Consider the following 27957-nt stretch of genomic DNA (forward strand, 5'->3'; position numbering starts at 1 on the left):
GGACTTTCAACCTGGTAAATTTTCATTGTGTAATGTGTGATTATTTCATTGCATTTATGGTTAATAATCGTGTCTATATATAGGTAATGCCAAAAGCAAAATAAGCATAAGACATCCCTGCAAATGAAGGAAAAATAAATTTTCAGATATATGCCATTGCATAATTTTTAAATCTAAACATGTATGTTAATAAATGAAAATAGAGCCTTGAGTCTTATAAAACATGTGGCCAAACTTTTGAATAGTTAAAAAAAAAATCAACTGAAAGTATGTATACAAAAATATATTTTATTATTATTTAATAGCATCACTTTACATCCATTAGAGTAATGCTTAAATTTAAATTCCCCCAACAAAGTATTGCATTGCATACTAGTGACTCATAACAATATTTCTCTAAGCGTGCAACAGTACAACTCCATTAATTAAAATAAACTTCTCAGTTTTTTTTCTTTTGTCTACACTTTTCAAATATTAAGAAAAATACATATTTATACTGTGCTTAGTAAGGCACGTCAATACCTGTAAATGTTTTTTTTAAATATAATTATCTAATATCTTTTATTTATATAAATATGCCTATGATATACTGTACATATTTATATAAAAAAGCCCATGTTATACATAATTTAATTCATGGAAGCTATAAAATATTTTATTTAATATATAATTTGAAAACCCAATCACAAAACGAAATCAACAAATAATTTACGGCTCATGCAAGATGCACATTTGTCATTGGATAGCCTTTTGCCCCAACTCCGGTGACACGGAACGTGTATCCAGCGTACGGGTACTTCTTGCGCTCCTCGTGACTTAGCGAATTGTTGGCACTGGTGATGTACAGCTCATCCAAGTTAGGACCCCCGAACACGACGGACGTCGTCTGTGGTGACGGCACCTTGACTGTGCTTAGCAGCTTGCCGGATCTCGGGTCCACACGAATTACCTGCACACAACCTTTACATCATAACTACAACAACCAGTTTGGTCCACAGTGCTTCATTATGAATTATAAGATGAAGAGCTCGATTTGATTTTTTGTTTATTAACTATTTTAAGTTACAAACTGGTGCACTGGAATAAAATTTTGAGCGAGGCAAATTAGACATTTTTGTGGACTGACTCAGTCCACCTCTAATTCTCATGCTTCAGTTGTTGCCCGACAACTAAGCATGAAATAGTTCATACCGCATTAAAAAAAAAAAATTCGCAGATTTTTTGGCTATTACACCCCTTTGGCTAAATATAAAATGCAATCCAAATATTAAAATTAAAAATTTAATTGTAATAGCACAATACTGCCACACATCATATTGTAAATGATATTTTTTAATTAAACAAGCTCTTACATTGAGTATGGTTATTAGTTTCACTATTTTTTTGCCTTCCATAAAATACTTCCTGCTGCAAAACTTTAGAATGAAGTAATATGCGTATACTGAAAATGTCAAACATATGAAAATAGATTATTTATTGTTGCAGCATTTGAGAACTTAATTATAAACTAATTATAAACTTAATTATAAATGTATATTTAATAAATATAAATAATATAAACACACTCATCACTAACTGCCTTTGTAATGCTGTATGAATTCTGTTTTCATGCACTCACATTGTAACATTTTCATCGCACTTTGCTAACTAGTCCATGGTGCAAAGAAAATATCAAATATTGTAGTAGAACAATACAATTTTATATGAATAGGCTTTAAACAGGTGACTACAACCATGACAATAATCACACCAGTTCATGATGACTCAATAATAATTACACTAATTCATGCTCGGTGACATTGTCAAAAAATATTAAAAGCTAGGTCCTGTACCACAGTGATGCAAAAGATTTTACGTAGAAGTTGTATTGCAAGCAGTGTCAAAATATTGACAGTCAAAGGTGGAAAAAATTAGTAGCTAATCCTAATTCAATTCACACAGTAAATTTACAGTGGGCCTAATAAAATAAATGCATGAAAACGTAAGTCCTTAAAGTGAGTACTTGTTATACAAAAAAAAAATTGTTTATAAACTTTACCTGTCCACCATTGAAGCAGGCTACCCACAAATTTCCTTCTGTATCAATGGTCATGCCATCAGGGAATGCATCTATGTGGTTTTTCTTGAAGTCAAACACAACACGACGATTAGCTGCAAGAAAAACCATTGTGTATACAGAGTGTTTCAGATTATAAATAGTCAAACTTAGCCTCACTGGCTTGGCAGTGTTCCTTGTTCAAGGATACAAGAGAGTTTTATTACAAGTAGATATATACAAATATCATCTATTTCAATGCTGATACTGTATCACTGGTTATAAAATTTGTGAGTCAAAGATTATTTATACAATATCTAATGAATCGCATGGCAGCTAAGGAAATAATGTCTAATATAACCTAATTATTAAAAAGGACTTTAAAGTTTTTAGTACAAAATGTGCTATTTAAACACTATGTTGTGCCCTTTTGCATATCAAGAGAACGAAAAACTTAATATGTGACCAATCTACATAAAAATATTCCTAGTATTACTTCACTCGACATTGTGGCAATTGTAAGATGAAATAAAATTGTACTGTACATAAGACAGTTTTAAAGAACTTCTACCACATCTGGCTACATCGAGTCTACAAATATTAAAACATTGTAAATAACTGTATGTATAAATGTGCCAAGGAAACCATTATTCTAGCAGTGTTAAATTCACCCCCTCCCCCTTTATTTTTAAAGTTGTCTCATTTAATATTTTCACTGTTTTAAATATGATCTTGAACATAGTTTATATATATAATATATAAATATTATATATAAATATAATATATATAAATATTATATATATAATATAATATAAATAATATATAAATATAATATATATAATATATATATAATATGTATATAATATATATAATATATATATATATATATAATATATATAATATATATAATATATATTATATATATATTATATATTATATATATTATATATAATATATATTATATATATGTATAATATATATATAATATATATATAATATATATATAATATATATATAATATATATAATATATATAATATATATATAATATATATTATATATATATAGAGAGAGAGTTTGAATTCTGTGGCCCAGTAAAATCTCTGCTAATTGGCAGGGATTTATGTTTGCTTATATCTGCTAAAAGTGGTGCATGTTACCTCTATTGTGGTTTTAGAAACTACTGGTGTTAAAGCTTTAAGTCTTGCATATATTTGGGTAATAATAGAAACAAAATTAGAGAAATATAATCATCTTTGCATAATTTAACAGTGTAATATGTCATGTGGATAACTATTTTAGGGTTTTCCATCCATTGATTTCCTCCAGTTTTGTGTGTGTTAAATCACGTATTACAGTATTGTGTCTGCAGTCATTTACGGTGTGTAAAACTGGAGAAAGAAAACAAGACACCCTGTGGCAGTCATGTTTAATCTGTTCACATCTGATGCAGAAAAAGAGGTAATAAAAAATTATGGTCAAGTGGCTTGGGTAAAAAAAAAGTCGTAGTAAACAATAATGGTTAAAAATGTTCAAAGAAAGGGGCACTCACTCTCGCATTCTTACAGAATTCTGAGTTTGTCATCACTAGTTAGAAGGGAATAGTTCACTTAGGGTGGAGACTTTGCCGCAGGCTGGCATCCATGGAATAACCATTGACCAGATAGCCGAGAAAAACTTTAGCTTAACTTTTTGTTAAGTACTTTGTCCAGCTCTTATTCTGAGATGCGGTCAGCAAGCTACAGTTGGTAGAGACTTAATCTTCCAAGCAGGTTTTACAGATTTATGTTTTAAATATGTCATGGTTTATCCTTTGTTTTTCCATGTTTATACATTTATTTTATTATCTTTTATAATTACAATCTTGTAAGTAACCTACTCTACAACAATATGTACTTTACTCAAAAGAGTTCCTTATAAACACAACAGTAACAAGATAGAGACAAATGCATGTGTGAGTTGTCTATGATTCCAAGGTTGCCTAGCTATGCTAATCTTTATATATATATTTCTTGTGTGCGTGTGTATGTCACTGAACTCCTCCTAGACGGCTGGACCGATTTTGATGAAATTTTGTGTGTGAGTTCACGGGGATTCGAGGATGGTTTAGATTCACAATTGGATATTTTATCTCGATTCTGAGTTAAGAAAAACTAAAAAAACACGCTTTAAAAGCAAAAATTGCAACGCATTATTAGAAGCCATTATGTTTTGCTATTGTAAAGAACTAAGTAGAGAGTAAGAAAAAAATAAAGATCCTGACAGTTTATAGCGTCGCCATATTTGTTTCAATTTTCAATACCCTTTTTGTATATTACAATTTAAATTGCAGAAAAAAAAATCATGTTTCATAGCCACACAAATAGTGAGGATGGTTTAGATTCACAATTGGATATTTTATCTCGATTCTGAGTTAATAAAAACTAAAAAAACACGCTTTAAAAGCAAAAATTGCAACGCATTATTTGAAGCCATCAAGTTTTGCTATTGTAAGGAACTAAGTAGAGAGTAAGAAAAAAATAAAGATCCTGACAGTTTATAGTGTCGCCATATTTGTTTCAATTTTCAATACCCTTTTTGTATATTACAATTTAAATTGCAGAAAAAAATCATGTTTCATAGCCACACAAATAGTGAGTGTGTGTCATTTCTCTATGTCCACGAGGTCTCGCCGCGTCAATTTTCTCCTTGGAGCGAACCCGTCTGCTTAATTAAATAAACAGCTTTTATCGTTGAATGATTTCATGATTTATTTAATGAAAATATGCTCTCATAAAAAAAATTAGTTAGATAGACATTCAATAGGTGTCTTTCTCTCACTCTCTCTCTCTCTCTCTCTCTCTGAAATGTAAGTAGCTTGCTCGCGGGTCAGTAATGCAGACAATCTTTACATTCTAGCTCAAGACGGAAAAAACAGTAAATGTGGTTTACAAAGACATTTTATGAAGTGTCTTCCCGTCATTACATTTGAAAGTAGAAACATATTTACTCAAAATTCAGGTAGTAACATATTTTAATTTTTTTTTTTTTCCTAGCCTAAGTTAATTCTAAGTGTGTAGGGGAGGGTCCAGATTTTTATTGCAAAGACTGAAATAGAGGTGAGAAAAATTATCATTTGTGAACATAAGAAAACTACTACAACTGTATCAACTGTTATGTTATAATGTTTAAATTTCTAAATGGTGCAAGATAATACAAAATTCCATGCGGAAAAAGTTGTGGGCAGCAGATACGTATAGTTATAGGTGTGGGGCTATGCATGCTGATTTTTCATATACTGCATGGATGCGAACATGTAAGAATAATCTATCTATTTTACTATAATAAAACAGTACTTTTTCTGTCTGTCTGTTTGTACGCGATTTTGATGAAATTTTGTGTGTGAGTTCACGGGGATTCGAGGATGGTTTAGATTCACAATTGGATATTTTATCTCGATTCTGAGTTAAGAAAAACTTAAAATACACGCTTTAAAAGCAAAAAAAAAAACTAAGCATTAATGATAATTAGCCTCCATGGCAACGGGCTTTTGCATTGTTGTTGCCTTCTGCGTAACCATGGGAAAGGTTTTTGGTAACGGCAGTGGCGTGCCCAAGAGGAGGGGTATGTATAATGAGAAGATACAAAATGTCCAGCGTAGAAATACTTACCGCCATATCCATATCTCACAAAAAGTACATTTGGGCAGGACAATGTCTGTCAGGTCCGCTAGAAAGATATATAGAGAGATAGAGATATAAATAGAAAGATAGAGAGAGTTATAGAGATATACATAGAGAGATAGAGAATTAGAGAGATAAAGAGAGATGCTTAGTATATGATTAAAAAATTACAAAAAAAAATGGATTGAGGCATTGCAACGCATGCCGGGTATTATCTAGTTTATTAATAATATTTGAGCATTTAAGATAAACTTAGGCCCAAGCGTGGGAATCGCACATGAGTCTGTTGAGCCAGGCATTATTCACGACCTCAAGATACTATGAAAACTGAATGTACAACTCTATTTTAATACCAAGAAAATTAATCCTTAACATCTCGAGTAAATGGTTGTTTCTGTGTTTCTTCCCTTGCCTGACCAAACACCTAAACTATTGTAGAGTAACACAAGTTATTTTTTCTTATTATGGTGCTGAAAATTTTTTTTTGCAACATTGTAATCCTCAGACTACTAAACCAACAATGGGCCTACATGTATAAATTTTCCTCTACGTATTAGGTACAGATACAAACTACAACAGCATGCAAAGAAGAATTCAAATTGCTTAAAACTGTAACTTACAGATCTCCCCTGACTGAACATTAAAGTCAAATGCCTCCACGCTAAAATTTAATGAATCTATGTAGTACATTGTCTTCATGTCGGACGACCAAGCCAGACCATTTGCAATGCTGATGTCCTTCACAAGAGTCCTTGGCTTTCCATCATTGGAAAAAGAAAAAAGAGATCCCTTGTGTTTGTCGACTACTGCAGGCTTAGACTCTGGTCCCATTGTACCTGAGAACATGTCAGATCATTCTTTGTAATAATTTCCTAGTCATTATCTTTATGAACAGTGACAAGAAGAAATTTAAGAAAGAACAAAATTTTTAAAGAACTCAAAGCTTGCAAATCCATGTTGAGGCAAACCAAGGTTTCAAAATCACTTTACCTACAGTTATCCTTCCAACATTCTAAACTTAAGTGAACAACCAAAAATCAAAACCGGAACCTTTAACAAAAACGTAATTCATATCTAAACATCTTAAAAAGCAGAGAGATTTTTAAGTGTTTGGACTAGACATGACCACTAATGGCAAGCCAATAATTTCCATTCATGATTGTCACTTAGAAATCCCTTCTACATACAAATATGTATTACAATTATTATGTCTCAAAAATTAAAAAAAAAAAAAAATGTCAAAAGAGTGCCAATGTCAATACTTGAAAACCTCATGTTTTTAAAGCTGAATTTGTAATTTTTTAGTGTTTGTTAATAGTATTTGTAATCATTTGAAACGGTATCAGTAAAAAATATTGAAAACAATTTGAAATTAATTTATAAATGTGGGGCTAGTGTTTTATGCCATGAGTTCTTCACCTATAAAAAAACTTTCAATAATACTCCTCCTACATCAATATTGCAGGGTAGCACTCATCTTCTTACATACAACATATGTATCTTCTGAAATAATGAAAGTCTTATGTTATCTAACTGAAAAGTATGATCTAATGAATACAGTGACACGTTTCAATGGCATAATAGTATTTCTGGGAATTAGGGAGAATATTACCATTAAGAACTCAGTAAGGCTGTTTCTGGCTGATACATTGTTCACCTCCATTTCAAAAAGAAATCACCTCCTGAAACATTTCAGGTGAATTTACAGACAACATCTATGTATATAGATGAGATTCAAGCTAATCACCAAAAGCTGACTTACTGGTTCTGAAATTACATGAAATGCTACCAGAGTACCAAATAATGTCCAGTTCAACCACACTGCACGAGTGAGTGACACTATAATAGTGACCCATTTTGATTGTTTACAAATAAGGTTTTATTTTAAATAATTTAATTTTTTGTAATTAATTTTTAATGCAACAAAGAATATGTAAATAAACTATAAGCTGTTTCTGCAGTCCTAGATTCTCGAGCATAACAAAAAGCGGCACTAGCAAAGAATTAACTATCATACAAAAATTATTTTTATATTCTGAAATAATAGTAACTACTTAAGGGGGCCGCCTGGCTGGGTGTACGAGCTCTAGAAGTGTGAGGTCGCTAAGGGCGACTGGCTCACGCATCATGCCACTTCGCCTCTATGCGCCAGGCACCAAACTGGCACGCAATCTTTGAGATGGTAAAACGCCTCTATGGGACTTTAGCGACAACCCTATAATTTCATGGTGGAATATTCAAAGAAAAGGTTCTTTGCAATCCTCTATAGTCTATACCATTTACAATACTGTGAGTAGAATATTTAAAAAACATCAGTGAAAACACCCTTTAGCCTTTTTCACTGCCCAAAACGTACACATTATAGAGGAAACTATAAAACGAAACATGTATGCACAAGTGCAATGGCTCTTAAATGCTATTTGTAATTGGAAACTTGAAATAAATGTTGAGTGGGTTCAGCATTTTGAAAATAATTAAAAGTTATAACTTGAGAGATCAGTTATACCCGCCCAGAGTCTGCCAGTGGGATCTGCCTTTCCATCATTGAACCGGTTTTCTTGTTTTCCATCTTCGTCATCAACAGTGGAAAGGATATCCACTTTAGACGGCTTGCTGCTTTTTCCATCCCATGTCATCACAGCAAGGTTTCGTCCCACTGTGATGACAAACTGATCCTTCTTCCCCTCCACTGGAATAACCAGAGAGACTGGACCTCCATCTGAAAATTGAGGAAAATGCTCCTATCCTAGTTTGTTTGGTATACAGGTAGTAAATACCTCAGGTGGCAAAAAAACTTTAAAAGTTGCTAAGGATATTTCAAGAGCAATATTTGAACAGATGATTGCCACATAAAACACTTTTTTATCTGAACTACAGGTGTTCAGGAAAAGCAACCCCTAACACTGGAAATACGTTGTCACTGAAAACAATGGTTATTTTGGCTACGTGTATAAACTGGCGTAGTTAACCCGATTTATGTATAAAATAATAAACAGTAGCTTTATTTGATTAATATAGTGGGTCAATTTATAACCAAAAATTGAAAGTCCACTGAAGGAAGGTGACGAAATCTGAAAACTTTTAGTGTATGAATTGCTGGAGGTAGTAACCAAAGTAGATATGGCTTTAATGACAAAAACTGAAGAATTTTTTTTTTTTAATTTTAAGTAAGGTCACACAGTAATTACAAAGACTTATGGCCAAGGGACCACCTAGATTATAATGAACTTTTAACCATCTGAGTACTGAGTGATGTGGAATGTTAGGATTGAACCCCCTACTCCTTGCCAAATGAGTGTGACAAATTTGCAATAACACCCACATAGGACATTATAAAAAAAAATTAAACACTTTAGTAAAATTTTAATGGAACTTGCACAAATAATGATGTTACAAGGCTGCCAGAGGCCAGGTTTGGCCAGCCTGCCTGTGGGATTGTTAGGGAGTGAGTGAGACAGGTAGCACTAGTCCCTCCCCTTCCGTTACACAGCTACACGGAAATCCGATAAGCGGCTGTACCAGAGTCCGCAGCGCCTTTCTGATTTGCCTGAAAGGTTTCGCAGGTCCCCAGAGCACCGTTGTGTGAAGTGGCTAACTTGGATGCCATTGTTCTCGCAGCTTCAAGTGTTAAGTCTGGAGACTTTGAGGACGCGTCCCTTTGGAGGGCTACAAGACCTTCCTACGGGATGAGCTGAGAGGTATAAAAGGTGGACCGATCTGCGAGCTGCAGTGAAGTGAAGATGGTGAGTGACTCCTTGGCGAGCGATAGTGAGCAAAGAGCACGGCACAATGTGTGAAAGCATCGGAGATTGTGTCATGGTGTGGTGGATAAGTGGTAAAAGACAAACAGAAGTGAGAGCTACCATCAGGTCGATATCCAGTGAGGAGTGTAAATAGTGGACTTGTGAAAGTATGATTAATTTGTGGACAGTCACTTAAATTGTTTTTATGGAAAAAGTGTACAAAGTAATAGTTAATAAATAAAACTAGTTAATTAATTGGGCTATTCTTTCGGACCTGTATTCATTTAACAATATCATCATGTGTGCAGTAATGTATTTTTTTTTTTCAATCAGAGCTTCCTAATAGCTAGCAGCAAATAGTATTCAAGTTTTGGTAAAAGAACATAATGGTGTAGATTTTTGAATTTTAGAGATGTAAATATTATGGTTCATTACTTAACTTCAGAAGTGTGTGAATATATCAACTGTTACATCCCAACTATTCCAAAAACATCAAGCTCCCGCTTTAGTATGTACTAAAAAAAACTTATATAGACAATATCCAAAAAATTACCATAAATTATATGAAAGTAACATAAACCCATATAACGTGCATTGGTTTCACAATATTGTAAAGAGGCTAAGTCTCTCATTTTGCATGGTCAAAAATCTTGGCTTCAAAATGTAAATAAAATCAAAACCATAAATTAATGTTGGCATTACATAAAAATTATGAGATGATTTTTAAAATCAACTATTCTTAAAGTTTAGCAATTTAGTTACTAATGACCTGATTATTGTTAAGTTTTGCAGAATATTTCTCTAGTGTTTAATTATCATCACCAAATAACCAGAATTTCTCACCACATGATTCAACAAATTATTCCAGTCCTTTGACTAATATCCCAAGAGTTCTGTACTTTAGGGTGTCAAATCAATGAAGTCTGCAATGTATACTGGTTCTAATGGAATTAAAAATTTTGTTATAAAAGGTTACTTATTGTCATTTGATTGTTCCCCTTATAAAGATTATCTTTAATAATAGTATTTATTAATAGTGTTGTATACCCTAGCAATTGGAAAATAGCTAAATGTTATTTCCATACTCAAAGGTTTTAAGGCTCGAGGTTTTACAAAATCGTATCAACTTGTCAACACAATTTAATAATTTGTAAAAATATAACAACTAATTTATTTACATTTCTAAATTCAATTTAGTCTGAAGTAATAACACCAGTCAGATGGATACTTGGTATTCTGATTTAGCAAAAAGCCCTAGACACAGTAAATCATAACAACCTAATTGATAAATTATCTAACAACCCTAAGGGAATATTATCTTGAACTCAGAAATTCCTACATTTTGATTAGTAACTTTAATTCAAAATTACAAGTTTATCAATTAAATAATTAAAGTGTTAAAACTAATCTATGGGTTTTCTGTTTGCTGATCACCTTAAAATATACAGAACAGTTACTCTCATACTTCTGAGACATATTTATACTATTCCAGAATGGTGTAGGTAATTCAAAATTGGTCTATATGAACCTTTTCTAGGAAATGACATCCCATTCATTTTAATAATAAACTTTGAAATCGATTAAAATGAAATTTCTTAAGTTGACTCGGCATTGGTCACATGTAAGAATTTTTCTCAGATTTGCTTATCTATATATATAAAAATTTAGCTTCCGTATGTATTTGGCCGCAAAACTCGGAAGGAATATACGATGGTTTGGATTGAAATTTTTACAGAACATTGCATCTTAACAGAAGAGTGTTTATATGAAATAAAAGTTTGGGAAAATCCACCGGAAAAGTCGGAAAAAAAAGTTTCTATAACTAAATATCATGGTCACCCAACTTAGTTGTGACCACGCTCGACGATGCTGTACCATATTGTCGAAGTTCAAGCACATCAGGCTACTCGACCATTGTGCCTTGACGACTATAATTTACACAAATATGTATATATATATATATATTTCAAGAAAGAATAAAAAACTTTATTTAATTTGAAAGTATATTCTTTCGACTCTATTGATAAAAATACGTTTAAATTAAAAAATATTCAAATTTTTGGAGCACAGTAAAAAAAATGCATTTAACCACGAATATGCGAGTTAAACTTCAGAACGATCCAACAGCAGTCATATTTTCAAGACAATTAATTGAAGTTGGTAACGGCACTGTACCTACAAATCCAGAAACAGGAAAAATCAGCTTATCATCTGATTTATGCAACATCGTAGATTCAAAAGAGGAATTAGTAGACAAGGTATTCCAAAACATCGAAACAAAATTCAAAAATCATGCATGGTTGAGCGAAAGAGCCATTCTAGCGGCTAAAAATGTTGACGTACACGATATGAACAATAGTATTATAAACAGAATCGAAGGTGAAACAATGACATACAAATCTATTGATTCAGTAGTGCACCAAAATGAAGCAGTGAACTTTCCAACGGAATTTCTCAATTCACTCGTTCCAGGATTACCACCACATATTTTGAATTTGAAAATTGGTGTGCCAATTATATTGCTTCGAAATATCTGTCAGCCTAAATTATGTAATGGTACACGATTAGTAGTTAAAAAATTAATGGATAATCTTATTGAAGCAACAATTTTGATTGGACTTCATAAAGGTGAAGACGTATTACTTCCACGAATGCCACTTATTCCGACAGATATGGCGTTCGAGTTCAAACGACTTCAATTTCCAATATGCCTTGCGTTCGCTATGACCATCAATAAAGCACAAGGACAATCTTTGCAAGTGTGCGGTTTGAATTTAGAAAATGAATGCTTCTCTCATGGACAGTTATATGTCGGGTGCTCCAGAGTCGGTAAACCATCTGATCTATATGTTTATGCAAAAAATGGGAAAACAAGGAATGTAGTCCTTCCATTAGCTTTACAATAAAAACATTCAAGCTAAACATATTTTTATTTCTTCTATTACATTCCACAGCCATGCACAGTAAAATATTAAATTAAACAATGAATTAATATTAAACTGTGCCACAGCAAAGCGTGGCCGGGTTTAGCTAGTTTTGTTATAAAAATGTATCTGAGTAAGTAAAATAATACTTATTGACTACTTTTTTATTTATTCTTTATATTTTGTGCCCTAAAATTATTTATAGGTATATTACATTTACATAAACATAAGTGTTCAAAAACCACTAAACCAATTTAAATATAGTATTTCCTTTTCACTCTTCAGTATTATGCCATTGACGTCGGCCGGGGCTACGCCCTCCCTAAGCCCGATGTGCCTCACGCCGTCACCACCCCTCTCCTCCCACCACCAGCCTCTATTCAAACCTCCCGCTCGTGCGTGCGTGTGTGCGTGTGTGTCTAGCCCGGCAAGAGGGCGCTTAGAAGCAGTGCGGCGACCCCCCTAATTTGCTAAGTTTAATGTTAATTGTAAACCTTTTGTTTTCATTCATTTTTGCCCCAGTGTTTGTGCAGTTACTCATGTATTCTTTAATTTAAATATCATGTTACTTGAAAAAACCACAGACGTTGCCCGGGCGGACCCGAATAGGCACGGACTTGGACGAGGGTAGGAATGTTTTTATATAAACTTTCAATAACTAAGTAAATATTAATGAACTTTAAAATGCCAGTAGCTTTTATATAATTTTCAATGTTACTCTATAATTTACTTAACTTTCGCCGGGGCACGGAATCACAGAATGTAATAACGGTAATTGTGTTGGCGCGGAGGTGCCATGTTAGTCGAGACGAGCAGAGCTCTCGCCCAGTTCATCTTCATCTCCGACCGAGAGCAGACGCGCCAGCACCCCGGGGATCTCAACCGTTGTAAACCACCGATCAAGTAATTCTGCATCTTTAATTATTCTTAAACCTTTTCGTCCGTCAATCCTCGCGGCAGCTCCCGGTCGGCGGGCTGCATTAATAATTAATTGTCTCAGTCAAGTTTTTTAACCATTGTGTAATAAGCATACTGTATAGCATGGCCACGTGTGTGGACCATGCATTCACTTAAGTCGATTCGTGCCTCAGGCTTTTTAACCGTGTAAAGTGTAACGTGCGTAGAGGGAAGCGTGTTCGTGGAATTAAATCTGGGTATAAGTAAAAACCTGAGTACTTTATTTAACCACGTGGTGAGTGAGCCTACTTAGCCTAGGAGTGTGGCGTGCCCGACGCCTAGAGCGGGCCAGGTCTGGATAGATAGGGTAGAAAGGGCTGGTAACTCGTCCCCACTTGGGCTACGTCACGCCCTGAGAGCGAGACTCAGCCGGGTCCACGTGCCCTTACACGTGGTGGCGCCCATGCATAACTTCTTAAAATCACCGGGAACGTACGCGCAGCCCTCAATTGGCGCCCAAGAGCGTGGGGCGAGTTACATCTTCCGCGAAAACCAGACCTGTACGAGCGTGTGAGATAGGCGGTTGTTACGCGGAGCGCGCGGAACTAAAGTTCGCGCTGGAACTATTGTTCGCGCGGAGCGCATAGCGGGACTCTGGCGCGCCGGCCACGTGACCAGCCAAGCGTGTACGGTTCCGGGAATTCTACCGCGAGACGACTGGTCACTTCGTACAGGTACTGTGCGTTACATCTGCACTTGCAACCATGTCAGAGTTCAAGGGATTTACCGCCGGGGCGAAACCCCTTCTGGACTTAAGCGAGATGTACTGCGTGAAGTGCACACGGCCACGCCACGTGGGCGGGCTTACAGGCGCCACGTGGTCAGACACTTGCGTTTGCCTGGGATCATACGAACTACGCACGGACACTTTCGCGCCCAGAACAGTCCCGGTCGAGTTTTTAAGATGTACGGAACATAACTGCACGGGAAAGGCACAAGAAGGTGGATGGTGCACGAACTGCCGGGCGTTCAAACATATACAGTGCGCCGGCGACGCGGAACACGCAACCTTCAAGGATGGGTGGTACCTCTGTACCAGATGCAGTGACGTCAGACCCAGGGCACAAGGCCGTAGTCTCGCGGGCACCACAGCCACGACAGTAGCCGTGACGTCACATGCCCGAACGACACCGGTGGGACACGTGGAGCTACCCGAGTTCGCCGGGAGGACCAGCGATGACCCGGGGAAATTCCTAAAGAGCTGCCGCGACCGACTAAGCCGCTACGGTGTACCGGATGCAGAATGGGCGGGCCGCGTCGGACAAGCGCTGAAGGGAGACGCCAAGACCTGGTGGACAGTAGTGGGAGAGTACGACGTGCCATGGGAAGAGTTCCACCGTCGCTTCGAGGCGCGCTTCGCCGACGCGCGGGCCGAGATGAAGGTGTGCTCAGAGCTATACTGTGCGGAGCAGGGCCCGACGGAGACGGCAGAGACTTTCCTAATAAAGAAAATCCGCCTCTTCAAAAGACTGTTCCCGACGGGCAATCCGGACGAAGTGATCGAGACGGCTGTGGAGCTGATGCGCCCCGAACTACGCCCGCACCTACGCCACGCAGCGCAGAGGACGGCAGAGAGCTTCATCCAATGCGCACGAGCTGTCGAACAAGATCTGAAGGCGGTGAGGACGGCACGACCGGAAGCCACGCAGGGACAACGCGCGAACCACTCCGCGGACACCACGGCCGTTGTGCCGTACACCGCGCCGCGGGACAACAGCCGGAACCACGACAGACAGCCGGCCACCTGGAGGGGACGCGCCCTCGGTGAGGGACCACCCCCTCAATGCCACTCCTGCCCGATCGGCGTACGTCACTGGCACTTCGACTGCCCAGTGCGGAATGCATCGCGCGCGGGGCAGGTCCGTGACGAGCGGCCGGGAAACGGCCGGCAGGGGGCAGCGGAGTAAACAAACCCCTCCCCCCCGCACTGCCCTGGAAGAACGAGACCCGAGCGACATCCACGGGGGGGCCCAGTCTGGGCCACGTGGGCATAGACAGTGGCGAACTACTCCGCGTCCCAATCCTGGTTAATGGCCGCGCAACCGACGCCCTTATCGACACAGCTGCGAGTCACAATTGCATCGCTGCCAGGTGTGTGGGAACCGCGCAGTTCGAGCCTCGGCCGGGTCGACTCCGACTCGCCACCATCGACGACGCCTGCCAGACGCAGGGTGTCGCGACGCTCCACATCAGCATCAGAGACCAGCACTCTACCACGACGGCCATGGTGGTCGACGGCCTGCGGGACGACGTCATCCTGGAGCTGCCGTGGCTGTGCGAGCAGAACGCCCACATCGAGGTACGAGCGGGGCGATTGCACGTCGGCGTCCAGGGACGGCGCACAGTCCACAGCATCAGACGCCCCCTACCGCCACCGGATCACAAGGTCAGTCTCGACGATTTGCAGCATAGTGTACCACCCTGTCACCGGGCGAGAATTCAGAGTGTACTCGACCACCAGAGCCAAGTGTTCGCGACAGCCGACCCACTCAGACGCACAACGATGGCAGAACACGCCATACCGACTATCCCGCATGAACCAATATTCATTCCCCCGGGGAGTTACGGACATGTGGGCAGGCAGACCATCCTTACCCAGGTGCAGGAGATGCTGAGCGACGGTATAATCGAGCCCAGCGAGAGTCCTTATAATTCACAGATAGTTCTAGCAGAAAAGAAGGATGGTACTTTACGCTTCTGTGTAAATTTCAAGCCGTTGAATAAGGTAACCATCAATGCCCCGCCCCCTCTCCTGAACATTGCCGACACTATAGCTGGGTTGGGGAATGCCAAGATTTTTTTATCACTGGACTTAAAGTCAGGTTACTGGCAAGTGCCAATCAGACCCGCGGACCGCCCGAAAACGGCCTTTACCATTCCGGACGGAAGGCGTTTCCAATTTTGCGCCATGCCATTTGGTTTACAGGACGCCCCCGCCACGTTCCAAACGTTGATGACGCGCGTGCTCGATGATTATGCCGGTAAATTCACCGCTGCGTATTTAGATGACATCATCGTCTGGTCGCAAACCTGGGAGGAACACGCCCACCATCTGGCACTTGTGTTGGAACGGCTCGCCACACACAATCTGACATGTAACACTGCGAAGTGTCACCTGGGTACCACCGAGCTCGACTTCCTGGGACTTGTCGTGAATGATAAGGGTAACCGACCTACAGAGAAACAGCTGGAAGTGATTGCGAACAAACCGCCACCTCGCACGCACAAACAGCTACAGCGTTTCCTAGGGCTGGCCAACTGGCTCAGAGCGTTTGTACCGGGGTTTTCACTCGTAGCCGCGCCGCTCTCAGACCTGTTGTCACCCAAGCGCCCCTTTAAGTGGACCGAGGCCGCACAAGTCGCCTTTGACGAGTTTAAGAACAGGTTCAGCCAGTGTCATCTGCTGGCCCGACTCGACCCGGACAGACAGATCATCGTACAAACCGACGCGAGTCAGGAGGGCATCGGGGCCATCTTGCTACAGATCGGCGACGAGGGCGAACCGCGAATCATAGAATACGCCAGCGCAAAGTTCGGCGACGTGGAGCGGTGTTACAGTGTGAACGAGCGGGAATGCCTCGGCATAGTATGGGCGCTACGGCGGTACCGGCGCACCTGGAAGGACAGCACTTTTTGCTACGCACTGACAGCCAGTGTCTTAAGTGGTTAGCGACGATGCAAGGCCGCCGTTCCAAGTTAACACGGTGGGCAATGTTGCTACAATCTCTGGACTTCACGGTTGAACACGTACCCGGAAAAACTAACGAACTTGCGGACGAGTTGTCTAGAAACCCCGATCATACGGTCAGAGTTCGGGACGATGCATTGTGAGACGAGCTCTTACCGCCAGCAAGAGACCGGCGCGCCTGCGAACCCCACACACCGGAACAACAGGCAATGATCTGCGTCATTGCTCAGGGAAGCCCCCTTACCCTCCCACCAGGGGCCGAGATAGATGACATTGATGAGTACGTGCGCGCCGTGCAACTAACGGACGAACACACGCAGGCAGTAATACGCAGCTGTCACGAGTGTCTGCGCGAGGGGTACCGCATCGTGGACGGCTGTTTACAAGCGCGGCCCGCAGGGAGCGAAACGCCGTGGCGGACATTTGCACCAATCGAAACTCGCAGTCAGATATTCCAGATGTTGCACGTTAATCGGCTGGCCGGACACCCAGGCACGGACGAGACTACGAGGGCCATTCTCGAGACGTTTTATTGGCCAGGTCTGAGCCAGTATGTGCGAAATAGCGTGCGTCGCTGCCGTCACTGCCAGCGACACAAAACACGACGCTCCGACGGCGCGGAACAACAGCTGCCGCGGCGGCCCGCTGAGCCATTTCACACGGTTGCCTTGGACCTAATGGGACCGTACCCTCGCTCCCCAAGGGGAAAAAGGTTCCTTCTGGTGGTGACCGACTGCTTCACCAGGTGGGTGGAGGCCTACCCGCTACCTAACGCCCGTGCGGGCACCATTGCGCACGCACTCGAAACTGAGTTCTTCCCACGTTGGGGCTACCCGAGGGTGCTATTGTCTGACAATGCCAAGCAATTTGTGGGGCGACGTTGGGCAGGGCTGTGTGGAAAATGGCGGGTGATTGCACACACGACGCCGGTGTACCACCCAAGGGCCAATCCGACCGAGCGTCGGAACCAAGAAATTAAGGCCCAACTCCGCCTCCGGTTAGCCGAGGATCACTCCCAGTGGGACACGCACATACCCGAAATTATGTTCTGTGTGCGCCGACGGGTCAATGCGGCCACGGGCGAAACACCTGCTAAACTGGTACAAGGGCGTAATCTCCCCTTACCCGGACAATATCACATTGACGTCAGAAGTCCGGAAGCCGCGGAGGATAGCCCCGAGCGCAGGACACGGGAACTGACGGAGGCGCACGAAGCCGCCCGGCGACACCAAACTGCGTACCAGGCGAAAATCACCCCGGTTACGACATGCCCGCCCCCTCCATTGAACCCCGGTCAGCTGGTCTACGGACGCCTTCACCCGCTCTCAGCAGGGAATAGCAACTACTGCGCTGGCTTGGCACCTAAATGGGTCGGACCCATGCCGGTAGTCAAGACCATAGGCACCACCGCCGTGGTAGTGAGACTCCCGTCGGGGCGAGCGGCGAGGTATCATAGAGACGCCATAAGGATAGCGGATGAGGGGCCAGACGAAACAGACACCGAACCGGGGACTCCGGCGTACCAAAGACCAGAGGGGGAAAGTGCCCAAACCACGTCGACCCCAGTGACACCGACGAGTGAGGCAGGAGGAGACTTCCGAGGATTCCCCGAACCACAACGGCCGACGGCGATCATGCATGGCATCGTGCCACGGCGGTTGTTCACTGGCGAGGAGCGCGAGCCGACGGAACTCCGCGAGCCAAAAAAAAAACATACGGAAGGAGCAACGACTCGGTCACCAACACCGGACCCCGTGGTGTGGGAGCCGGATAACGCCCCACCCCGCCCGGGGACACCCGACGAGGACACACCCAGGTGGCCTCTCCACCTGTCACTGGCTGAGGCCGACTTCCGCGTCACCGTAGAAGAGCCAGCGGAGCCCGACACGTCCGAGACGAGGCTGGAGAGTGCGGCGGGGGAGGCGGAGGCCCCCACCCCCGCGCCACGCTACTTCCTACGACCGAGGCGAGCCGCGGCGCCGCCCCGATGCTGCAGGACGTCGGACGCCATAGAACCGTCACATCGGGCTCCTTCAGGGGGGGGCAATTGACGTCGGCCGGGGCTACGCCCTCCCTAAGCCCGATGTGCCTCACGCCGTCACCACCCCTCTCCTCCCACCACCAGCCTCTATTCAAACCTCCCGCTCGTGCGTGCGTGTGTGTCTAGCCCGGCAAGAGGGCGCTTAGAAGCAGTGCGGCGACCCCCCTAATTTGCTAAGTTTAATGTTAATTGTAAACCTTTTGTTTTCATTCATTTTTGCCCCAGTGTTTGTGCAGTTACTCATGTATTATTTAATTTAAATATCATGTTACTTGAAAAAACCACAGACGTTGCCCGGGCGGACCCGAATAGGCACGGACTTGGATGAGGGTAGGAATGTTTTTATATAAACTTTCAATAACTAAGTAAATATTAATGAACTTTAAAATGCCAGTAGCTTTTATATAATTTTCAATGTTACTCTATAATTTACTTAACTTTCGCCGGGGCACGGAATCACAGAATGTAATAACGGTAATTGTGTTGGCGCGGAGGCGCCATGTTAGTCGAGACGAGCAGAGCTCTCGCCGAGTTCATCTTCATCTCCGACCGAGAGCAGACGCGCCAGCACCCCGGGGATCTCAACCGTTGTAAACCACCGATCAAGTAATTCTGCATCTTTAATTATTCTTAAACCTTTTCGTCCGTCAATCCTCGGGGCAGCTCCCGGTCGGCGGGCTGCATTAATAATTAATTGTCTCAGTCAAGTTTTTTAACCATTGTGTAATAAGCATACTTTATAGCATGGCCACGTGTGTGGACCATGCCTTCACTTAAGTCGATTCGTGCCTCAGGCTTTTTAACCGTGTAAAGTGTAACGTGCGTAGAGGGAAGCGTGTTTGTGGAATTAAATCTGGGTATAAGTAAAAACCTGAGTACTTTATTTAACCACGTGGTGAGTGAGCCTACTTAGCCTAGGAGTGTGGCGTGCCCGACGCCTAGAGCGGGCCAGGTCTGGATAGATAGGGTAGAAAGGGCTGGTAACTCGTCCCCACTTGGGCTACGTCACGCCCTGAGAGCGAGACTCAGCCGGGTCCACGTGCCCTTACACGTGGTGGCGCCCATGCATAACTTCTTAAAATCACCGGGAACGTACGCGCAGCCCTCAATGCCTCAGTATTGAATTCAGCCTGTGAACTAAACAAAATGATTAAGTAAAATTATAAATGAAGATTATTAACCACCATGAATTTTTATTTTCTAAGGTTGGATCAGTACATATAAGTAGAAAATTTTGAACACATAGGTGCCTATCATGTTTCTCACACTTTCATGGTGTTCGTTTTTTTACCCCAACAAATTAAAAAAATCTTATTTTCAGGAAATATGTTCCAGCATAACTGCAAAAAATCAACTTAATCTACAGTGATAACATTCCCAACATTCTCCTTTAGTTTCATAAACGTGACTGGTAGCGTGATGAGATGAGAAAAATTCTCACATACTTAACATGCCATTAAACAGAGAACTGTCTCAGGGTCAAAAATGCATCATTCATCATAACCAATTTGGATATTGGCCAATGAAAGTTTAAAACTCAGAATAAAACCATATTTTTAGTGCATGAGAGAAATCTCATTGCACAACGAATGATGGGTTAAAGATTTAAGATCTCTCTTGTTTCTAAATTATTCTTCCATAATCATACTGAATTACTAATATCAAATGATAAGTATTGCTCTCATTAAAAACCACTTAATGCATCCAATTTACATTTGATTCCTAAACTTGTTGTACAGTATCTTTGGTTAGATCTAAACTAGAATATGGCTCTGTCATGTGGAACACAATTCGCATTAATAATGACAGTGATAAACTAATTCCAAAACCAATTAATCAACATTATAGGTCAAAATATTAATTTTAATGATGTTGATTTTTACACTTCCATTCTTGATTTTTTGTCAACAAGAAGAAAAATACTTTATGCTTTATTTGTAAGAAACTGTAATTATCTTTTGGGAAATAGAAGAAACACAGCATTAAAGTTTCTTATTTCAAGTTGCCAACATTTTTTATTTACATTAAATAATACAAATGAAATTTTATACACTCTCATCAATAACTTCAATAAGTGTGATAGTTTCCTTTCTTTGATAACAAAATAACTGTAAAAAGTACTTGAGTAACCCTTAATTTTATTATATTTTCTAAAAAGTACTGACTAACCCTTAATTTTGTTATATTCTGTAAAATGTACATTAACCCTTAATTTAATTATACTCTGTAAAAACCCTAACTAACCCTTAATTTAATTATATTCACTTAGAACTACAAGATCTTATAAAATTGTAAGTAGTTATGTGTTGATGTAGTGTTATTTAGCATTGTCATAAATTTATGCACTTGTACTTATTTCTGTTTTTGTTCTTGTATATTTATGTGTTTGATTTTATTGTGCCTAAAAACTAAAGATTCTAGCACTAGGTAGGCATGAAACAATTATAATAATAAATTAAATTAATAAACACACACATCACAATCAGAACAGCATGGCAATTACAAACCATTACACATTTTTCAGATCAGTTGTATACTTGCTTCATGCACGTAAATAAGCTTTTCTTTTGTCACCTTCATCCCTGCGCTGACAGAGGTATCAAGATGTCTGGTCCCTGCAGCGTACACTAACCACACCGGAAAATGTTCAAAAATTAAACACAAACATGAAAATCATCAAAAATTATATTTTTGTCACAAGATACGTACCCACTGTGACTGACGTCTGGATCTTGGTCAATGGTTCATACTTTGCTACAGTCGACTTTAGAATGTCAACAAAATATAAAACTTGCTCTTTGTGATCCCAATGGGGTCCTTCACCTAGAATTGTGGTGTTTCCAATAGGTTCCACGCTCACCATTTCTAAAAATAAAAAAATAAATAACAGTTCCTATCTAAATAAAACTTACAGCTATTTGCCAAATGCTCAATACATAAGTCAGTCAGGTGCTATTAACTAATACAAAATATTTGCATGAAAGCAAAGTATACTAAAAATTATGTTGTGTACACAGTAATAAAAGAACAATAAAGGAAATAAATGTTAATACGAGAAAAAAATTTCAGCTAAAATGTTATTTAAAACACTGGAAGATCATTATGTAGCAATTGGTTAGGTTAGCAACATTAAAAATAATCAACTGTGTTTCTCGGGATTGGTATAAGTCAAACACACCAATTTTTGAAGAGCACCTAATCTAATCAATTACTGGCGAAGGAAATTATACATTAAGAAACATTAAAAACAAGTAATTATTGGCATAAAACTTACTAAAATCATTATCAAAAAATTAAATAGTACCAAAAAATGTGAAAGGAATAAAAATTTTTATGAGGAATCAAGGAACACTAAAAATATTATCACGAAACTGAGGCTCTTTGCTTCCCACAACGTGAGCGGTGCAAGTGAGGGTACACCCACAGCGTTTCCTCTCTCCTTTGCCACTTTATTTACAGTAAATAATTTCACAAAAAAGAAAGGTTGCAGGTCTAGGTCGGTGTGCCTCCACGCTCACTATACTTGTCCTGGAAAGCATTATGGTGCTTATAGTATTCACTCTGCGATTAAAATCTTGGAAATTGTTACGTTATCACGTACCCCTTGATCCTGATGGAATGATCATGTAGATATGGCAGATGTGGTATACGTGAACTCTGGTTGTGGTGTAAATTAGTGAAGGACGTAATAAATATACAGTGGTTTTTAGTGAAATAATTTTTAAATCATACTAGGAGCTAGAGAGTTATTATACATATATACACATACGCGACAGGAGTGCGTAAAAGGCGGAGTGAAAAGGGCGAAGGTCAGTGGCAAGCACGTGGCAGTTAGGTTAGAGATGGGAGGTAAAGTGAAATGTAGGGGGTGTGGGAAAGCGTGGAGAAGGAAGGAGAACGGAGTTCATTGTGATAGATGTGACGAGTGGTACCACGTAGAATGTGAAGAGATCACAGTGGGCTTAGAAAGTCTCAAATACAAGGAGTGGGAATGTGAACTGTGTAGTGCAGGAAATTATGAGGAGGGGCTAATTGAAGGCCAAAAACATTGTTCTGGCAAGGATTTTGTATTGGTGAAGAAGACAGACAGAGGTACACTAGGGGGAAAGGAGGAAGATAGTAAAAAGGAAACGAACGACGTGCTTGAAGGAGAGGAGGTAACCATACAGGGGCAGGAGGTAGTGAGGTTAGGGGGAGTGTGAGAGACAACTGGGGGGGGGAGGTATACAGGAATGGCTAAAGGAGCTAATAATTGGAAATATAGTGGAGGGAGAAAAGGGAACACGGCAGGAGTGGAGCACCTGGAAGGGAGATGTAGAGAGGAAACTAGTTTGAGAGAGAGAAACCTGGAAGGGCTAATAAAAGGTACCAAAAGGGGACTCCATAAGGGCGGGGAGGTAAAACTGGGAGGAGAGAATGGAGGAGGAAGTGGATAAACTAAGACATATGGTGAAAACTCTGGAGGGGAACATGGGCGACCTCCAGCAGGAAGTGTTAAGGGCAAACACAGGAGAGAAGCATGAAGCAGGGAAAGCAGACAGGATGCAGAAGGGGCAGGGAGTGGTGGTAAATGCAAGAGATGCAAAAAGGACGGCACTGGTGCAAACTAGGAGTAAGGAGGCTGAATTGAGGAATGAAGTGTGGATGTTAAGGGGGGAACTAGAGGAGGGGAGAAAAGAAATTGACAGACTATGCAAGCAAAACGAGAAGGTTAGGGATCTGGAGGAAGAGGTCAGCAACTTATGGAAGCAAAAGGTAGCGCAAGAGGGACAGAAACAAAATTGGAAAGATACAATCGAGGGGGAAGGTATCGGTGACTGGGTAAGAAAAATGGAGGGGACGGGATGCAAGAATGGCAGAACCAAAAAGGGAGAAGAGAAATCATGGGCTGAGGTAGCCAGAGAGGACATAGGCAGGCTAAAGGAAGATAAGGTAAATAAAGGGGCTGGGAATGAGGGGCCTATGGAAGGTAGGGAACCGGAAGCGTAAAGGTGGCATTATTTGGGGATTTGATGCTCAGATATGTAAACATACCGGGGGCGTATAAAGGAGGGAGGAGTGGTGAGAGGTTGGAGGATGTAAGAGACAGAGTTAAGGCTAGCCAGCTTGACGGAATAAAGAAGGTGATTGTGCATGTGGACACAAACGACCTTGTTAGGGAGGGAGGGCCAGGAAAGTTTGAGGACATGAAGGGAATGCTTTGTGAGTTAAAAAGGAAAGTGAGGGGAGACATCCTAGTGAGCGGAGTGCTGCCTAGGAGGGGTGTGCCTATCCTCAAGCTCAGGGTTGCAGAAGCCATCATGCTGAAGCCGTGTCAGGAGTAGGGTGCAAACTACATCAGTGCAAGGAGTCGAATTCAGATGAGACACATGGCAAGGGACCAAATCCATCTGAATAGGGAAGGGGTGGGAATCCTGACGCAGGTGATGATAGACGGCTTAAGAGCAGGTAATGTGTGGCAGGGAAACGTGGTAGGGGGGAGGACAAAGGTAGGATGCAGCTAGTAGAAAGGAATAAAGTGAGAAAGGTGGGTGGAGAGGAGGGTGGCAGGGGAAATAAACAAGAAGGATGGTGAGAGGGAGGGAAAGACAAAAGCAGGGCGGGAGGGGAGGGTGTATATAGAAACAGGAGAAGAGGGAAGGAAAAAAAGGGAGAGAGTAAATATAATGGTTGTTAACTGCAGGAGTATCCTAAACAAAGTGGACACAAAGTGGACAAGTTCTGAAGAGTGGTTGAGCTTTATGGGGCAGATATAGTGGTGGCTGTAGAGACATGGCTGGATGCAGATGTTGCAGACAGTGAAATAAGGAGAGGGAGTTATATATTTTTTAGAAGGGATAGAAACAGGAGAGGGGGTGGGACAATGGTTCTTGTACGGGGGGAGTTAGATGCAGAAGTTAAATGGATGGGAGAAAAGGAAGAAATATTTCATTTGGAGATCTCAGGGAAGAAGGGGAAAATGCAGCTGTTTGCGGTGTACAGGCTGCCGGGTGATGGGGGTACAGAGGTGGAGGCTGTACTCGAAAGGCTTGATAGGTTGAAGGAGGACAGCATGGTAGTTGTAGCAGGTGACCTCAACCTTCCAGGGGTCAAATGGCAGTGTGGTAAGGAACTGGTGGGGTCACTGCGACAACGGAGGGCAACTAAACTGGTGAACATGAGGTTACAACAGGTGGTTGTAGAGGAAACTAGGATGGGTGGGGTAGCTGGAGGATCACTATTGGATGTAGTGCTGGTAAGACCCGAGGAGCTAGCCACTCACTCTAAGGTGATGGATGGGATAAGTGACCACAATATTTCCCGTAGTGGAGATTTGCCTGGATAAGGTCATGAAAGGCAGCAGCAGGCAAATATAGTTGTATAGGAGGGCAGTACAGACAAGGGTGGAGGAGTTTCTGGAAGAGAGATTCCACCAATGGAGGGTAGGCATCGATGTACAGGAACTGTGGAGGGATTTTAAAAAGGTGGTGGGAGATGCTCAAGAGCAATATTTACCTAAAAAAAAGGATAAATGTGGGAGAAGACCCACCCTATTATGGAAGGGAAATTTGGAAACTACAGAGAAAGGGTAGAATGTTATATGCGTTGGGGAAAAAGGAGGGAAAGAAGACAGCAACAGAGGAGCTGAAAGAAATAGGAAAGCAACTGAATAGAGAGATAAAGAATGCGAAGGAGGCCTATCTCGGGGACCTGATGGTACAGGGGACCAAAGGCAACTGGCAAAAGCTATACGGGTTTGTTAGGAACACGAAGGGCACAGGGACAGGGGTACCGATTCTGAGGAATCAGGAAGGTAAAAATGCAGCGGGATCCAAGGAAAAGGCAAACATGTTGGCCACGCAGTACATGTCACTGTTCGAGAAGGAAAAACAGTGGGAAAGGAAACATGCTGAGCAAAGTACAGGGTGACACGAGAAACGTATGGAGATCAGGAAGGAAGAAATTGAGAAAGTAGTGATAAGGTTAGACAGCAGGAAAGCCATAGGCCAGGATGGCATAGGGAATGGGATGGTAAAGCTGGGGGGGGGGGGGGGGGGGCAAGCCATGGTGAAGTACCTGGAGTTGTTATTCAGTAGATTGCTGCAGGAGGGCAAATTGCCGCAAGAATGGAAGGAGGTGGTGGTGGTACCTATACACAAGAAGGCGGGGTAGCAAAGAGGACCCAGCCAGCATCACATCGGCAGTGGGTAAGGTAAGGGAGAGGTTAGTGCACAGGCATGTAGTAGGGGAACTGGACAAAAGGCAGTGGAATGACAGGAGACAGCATGGATTTCGGAGGGGATATTCATGTGAAACTCAGCTGGCAGGCCTGTTGGAGGAGCTGGTGGAGGGGGTAGGTAAAAGTCTGCAGATTGGTGCCTGTTTCATCGATTTTGAAAAGGCATTTGATAAAGTTCCTCATGAGAAAATGATGAAGAAAGTGGAGGGGGCTATTAGTGACAGGAGGGTGGTGGGTTGGATTGGTGATTTCCTAAGCAACAGGACACAGAGGGTACATGTGGAGGAGGAGATGTCGGAGGAAGGAAGGGTTAGGTCAGGGGTGCCACAGGGCAGTGTGCTCTGCTTACTGCTCTTCATTATAATGATGAATGATATAGGTGAGGAGAGAAAAAGGAATATCAGGCTATTTGCAGATGACTGTGTAGTATACATGGATGCTGAGAGGAATGGGCTACAGGATGATCTGAAAAGGCTGGAAGAGTGGGTGAAAAATAATGGCATGAAAATAATTGTAGGTAAGACAAAAGTGGTCAGGTTTACCAGGAAGAGGAAGATTGTCGGGAGGGAATATTGCTGGAGGGGAGACGTGATAAGTGAGGCTACAATTTATAAATATCTAGGGGTGGTGCTGCAAGGCAACCTGGGGTGGGGGGAGCAGGTAGACAAGGTATTCAAGAAGAGCAGACAGGCCCTGGGCATGCTGGGACGAGTGCTAAGGGGTGGAAGCAGCATCTTGCGTGATAAGGCCTATAAAACTATGGTCCGCCACATGCTGGAGTATGCCGCAGCAGTGTGGGACCCATACACGGCAGTGCTTGAGAGGGAGCTGGAGGGGGTGCAGAGGAGAGCAGCTAGATGGGTGAAGGGCAAGTGGAGGAGAATGAACAGAGAAGGGAAGGGGGAGTGCAGTACCACAGAGATGATGATAGGAATGAGATGGGAGAGCTTAAAGGATAGAAGACAGGAGAGACTGGTCAAGATATACCAAGTGCTTTTTGAGTGAAGTGGGAGGATGGGGAGAGCTGGGGAGACAAGTAAAAATGGGAATGCCTAGAAGTAGGAAGGAAAATACTAGGAAGGATTTCAAAGAGAGGAGAACAGAAAGGGGAAAAAATGTGATGGTAGGGGAATGGAATAGGCTGGAGGAGGAGAGTGTGTCGGCTGGGAGTGTGAATCAGTTCAGAAGAAGAGTGCGGGGAAAGTAGGGAGAATTCTTGCCACCTGGCACTTCTGTACCCAATTGCAGCTATAATAAATAATAATATTGATGTGGTACTTGATACTTGTTTTACATTAAAAGTTAACATTAAGTTTCAGTCTAAAATAATTTTAATTTTTTTTCTAAGCCAAGCCACGTGAAAAGCATAATAAAACCTAAATAACTTTTTACCTTAATTCTATCTTCTGGTATTGAAATATTATACCAAATACTTTCTCCTGCCTTTTGAAGACTTAGTATCCTTCAGTTAAGTTTTAAGATAATGGTTTTGCAACTATTATCTCTTATCTTGTTCTCCACTAAATAATCGAGTTAATCGTGCCGTTAAAGCTATCCTTGTTTAACAAACACTCAAGTTTGAACTACAGAAAACAAAACCAAGGTCACGCAGTTTTTAATGACTCGTTTCCACAGTCTATGTCAACGACATATCCACGCACGTGTTTGTGTTGACTCAATGTGACCAAT

At 41.5% G+C, this 27957-nt stretch overlaps 1 protein-coding gene across 1 annotated transcript; it reads right to left on the reverse strand.

The window, feature by feature from the left end:
- Positions 1 to 270: 270 nt before the first annotated feature.
- Positions 271 to 27947, reverse strand: LOC134542007 (regucalcin-like). The gene is made up of 6 exons (XM_063385799.1): positions 27661 to 27947; positions 21759 to 21914; positions 8203 to 8415; positions 6317 to 6532; positions 2039 to 2151; positions 271 to 949 (listed from the first exon to the last, which is right to left on the reverse strand). The coding sequence occupies exons 2-6, from the start codon at positions 21910 to 21912 to the stop codon at positions 716 to 718; spliced, it is 930 nt and encodes a 309-aa protein (XP_063241869.1). The 5' UTR covers positions 21913 to 21914; positions 27661 to 27947; the 3' UTR covers positions 271 to 715.
- Between the last annotated feature and the right edge of the window lie 10 nt (positions 27948 to 27957).

Source organism: Bacillus rossius, assembly GCF_032445375.1.
Source record: "Bacillus rossius redtenbacheri isolate Brsri chromosome 4 unlocalized genomic scaffold, Brsri_v3 Brsri_v3_scf4_2, whole genome shotgun sequence".
NCBI classification, from domain to species: domain Eukaryota; kingdom Metazoa; phylum Arthropoda; class Insecta; order Phasmatodea; family Bacillidae; genus Bacillus; species Bacillus rossius.

Bases quoted from the DNA above. Each gene is read 5' to 3' on its own strand.
- LOC134542007 (XM_063385799.1), bottom strand. From the start codon at position 21,912: ATGGTGAGCGTGGAACCTATTGGAAACACCACAATTCTAGGTGAAGGA. The intron at 2,152-6,316 runs GTAAGTTACAGT...TTTTTCTTGCAG, and splicing joins TGTTCAGTCAGGGGAGATCT to CTAATCGTCGTGTTGTGTTT. The intron at 950-2,038 runs GTAAAGTTTATA...GGTTGTGTGCAG, and splicing joins CCTGCTTCAATGGTGGACAG to GTAATTCGTGTGGACCCGAG.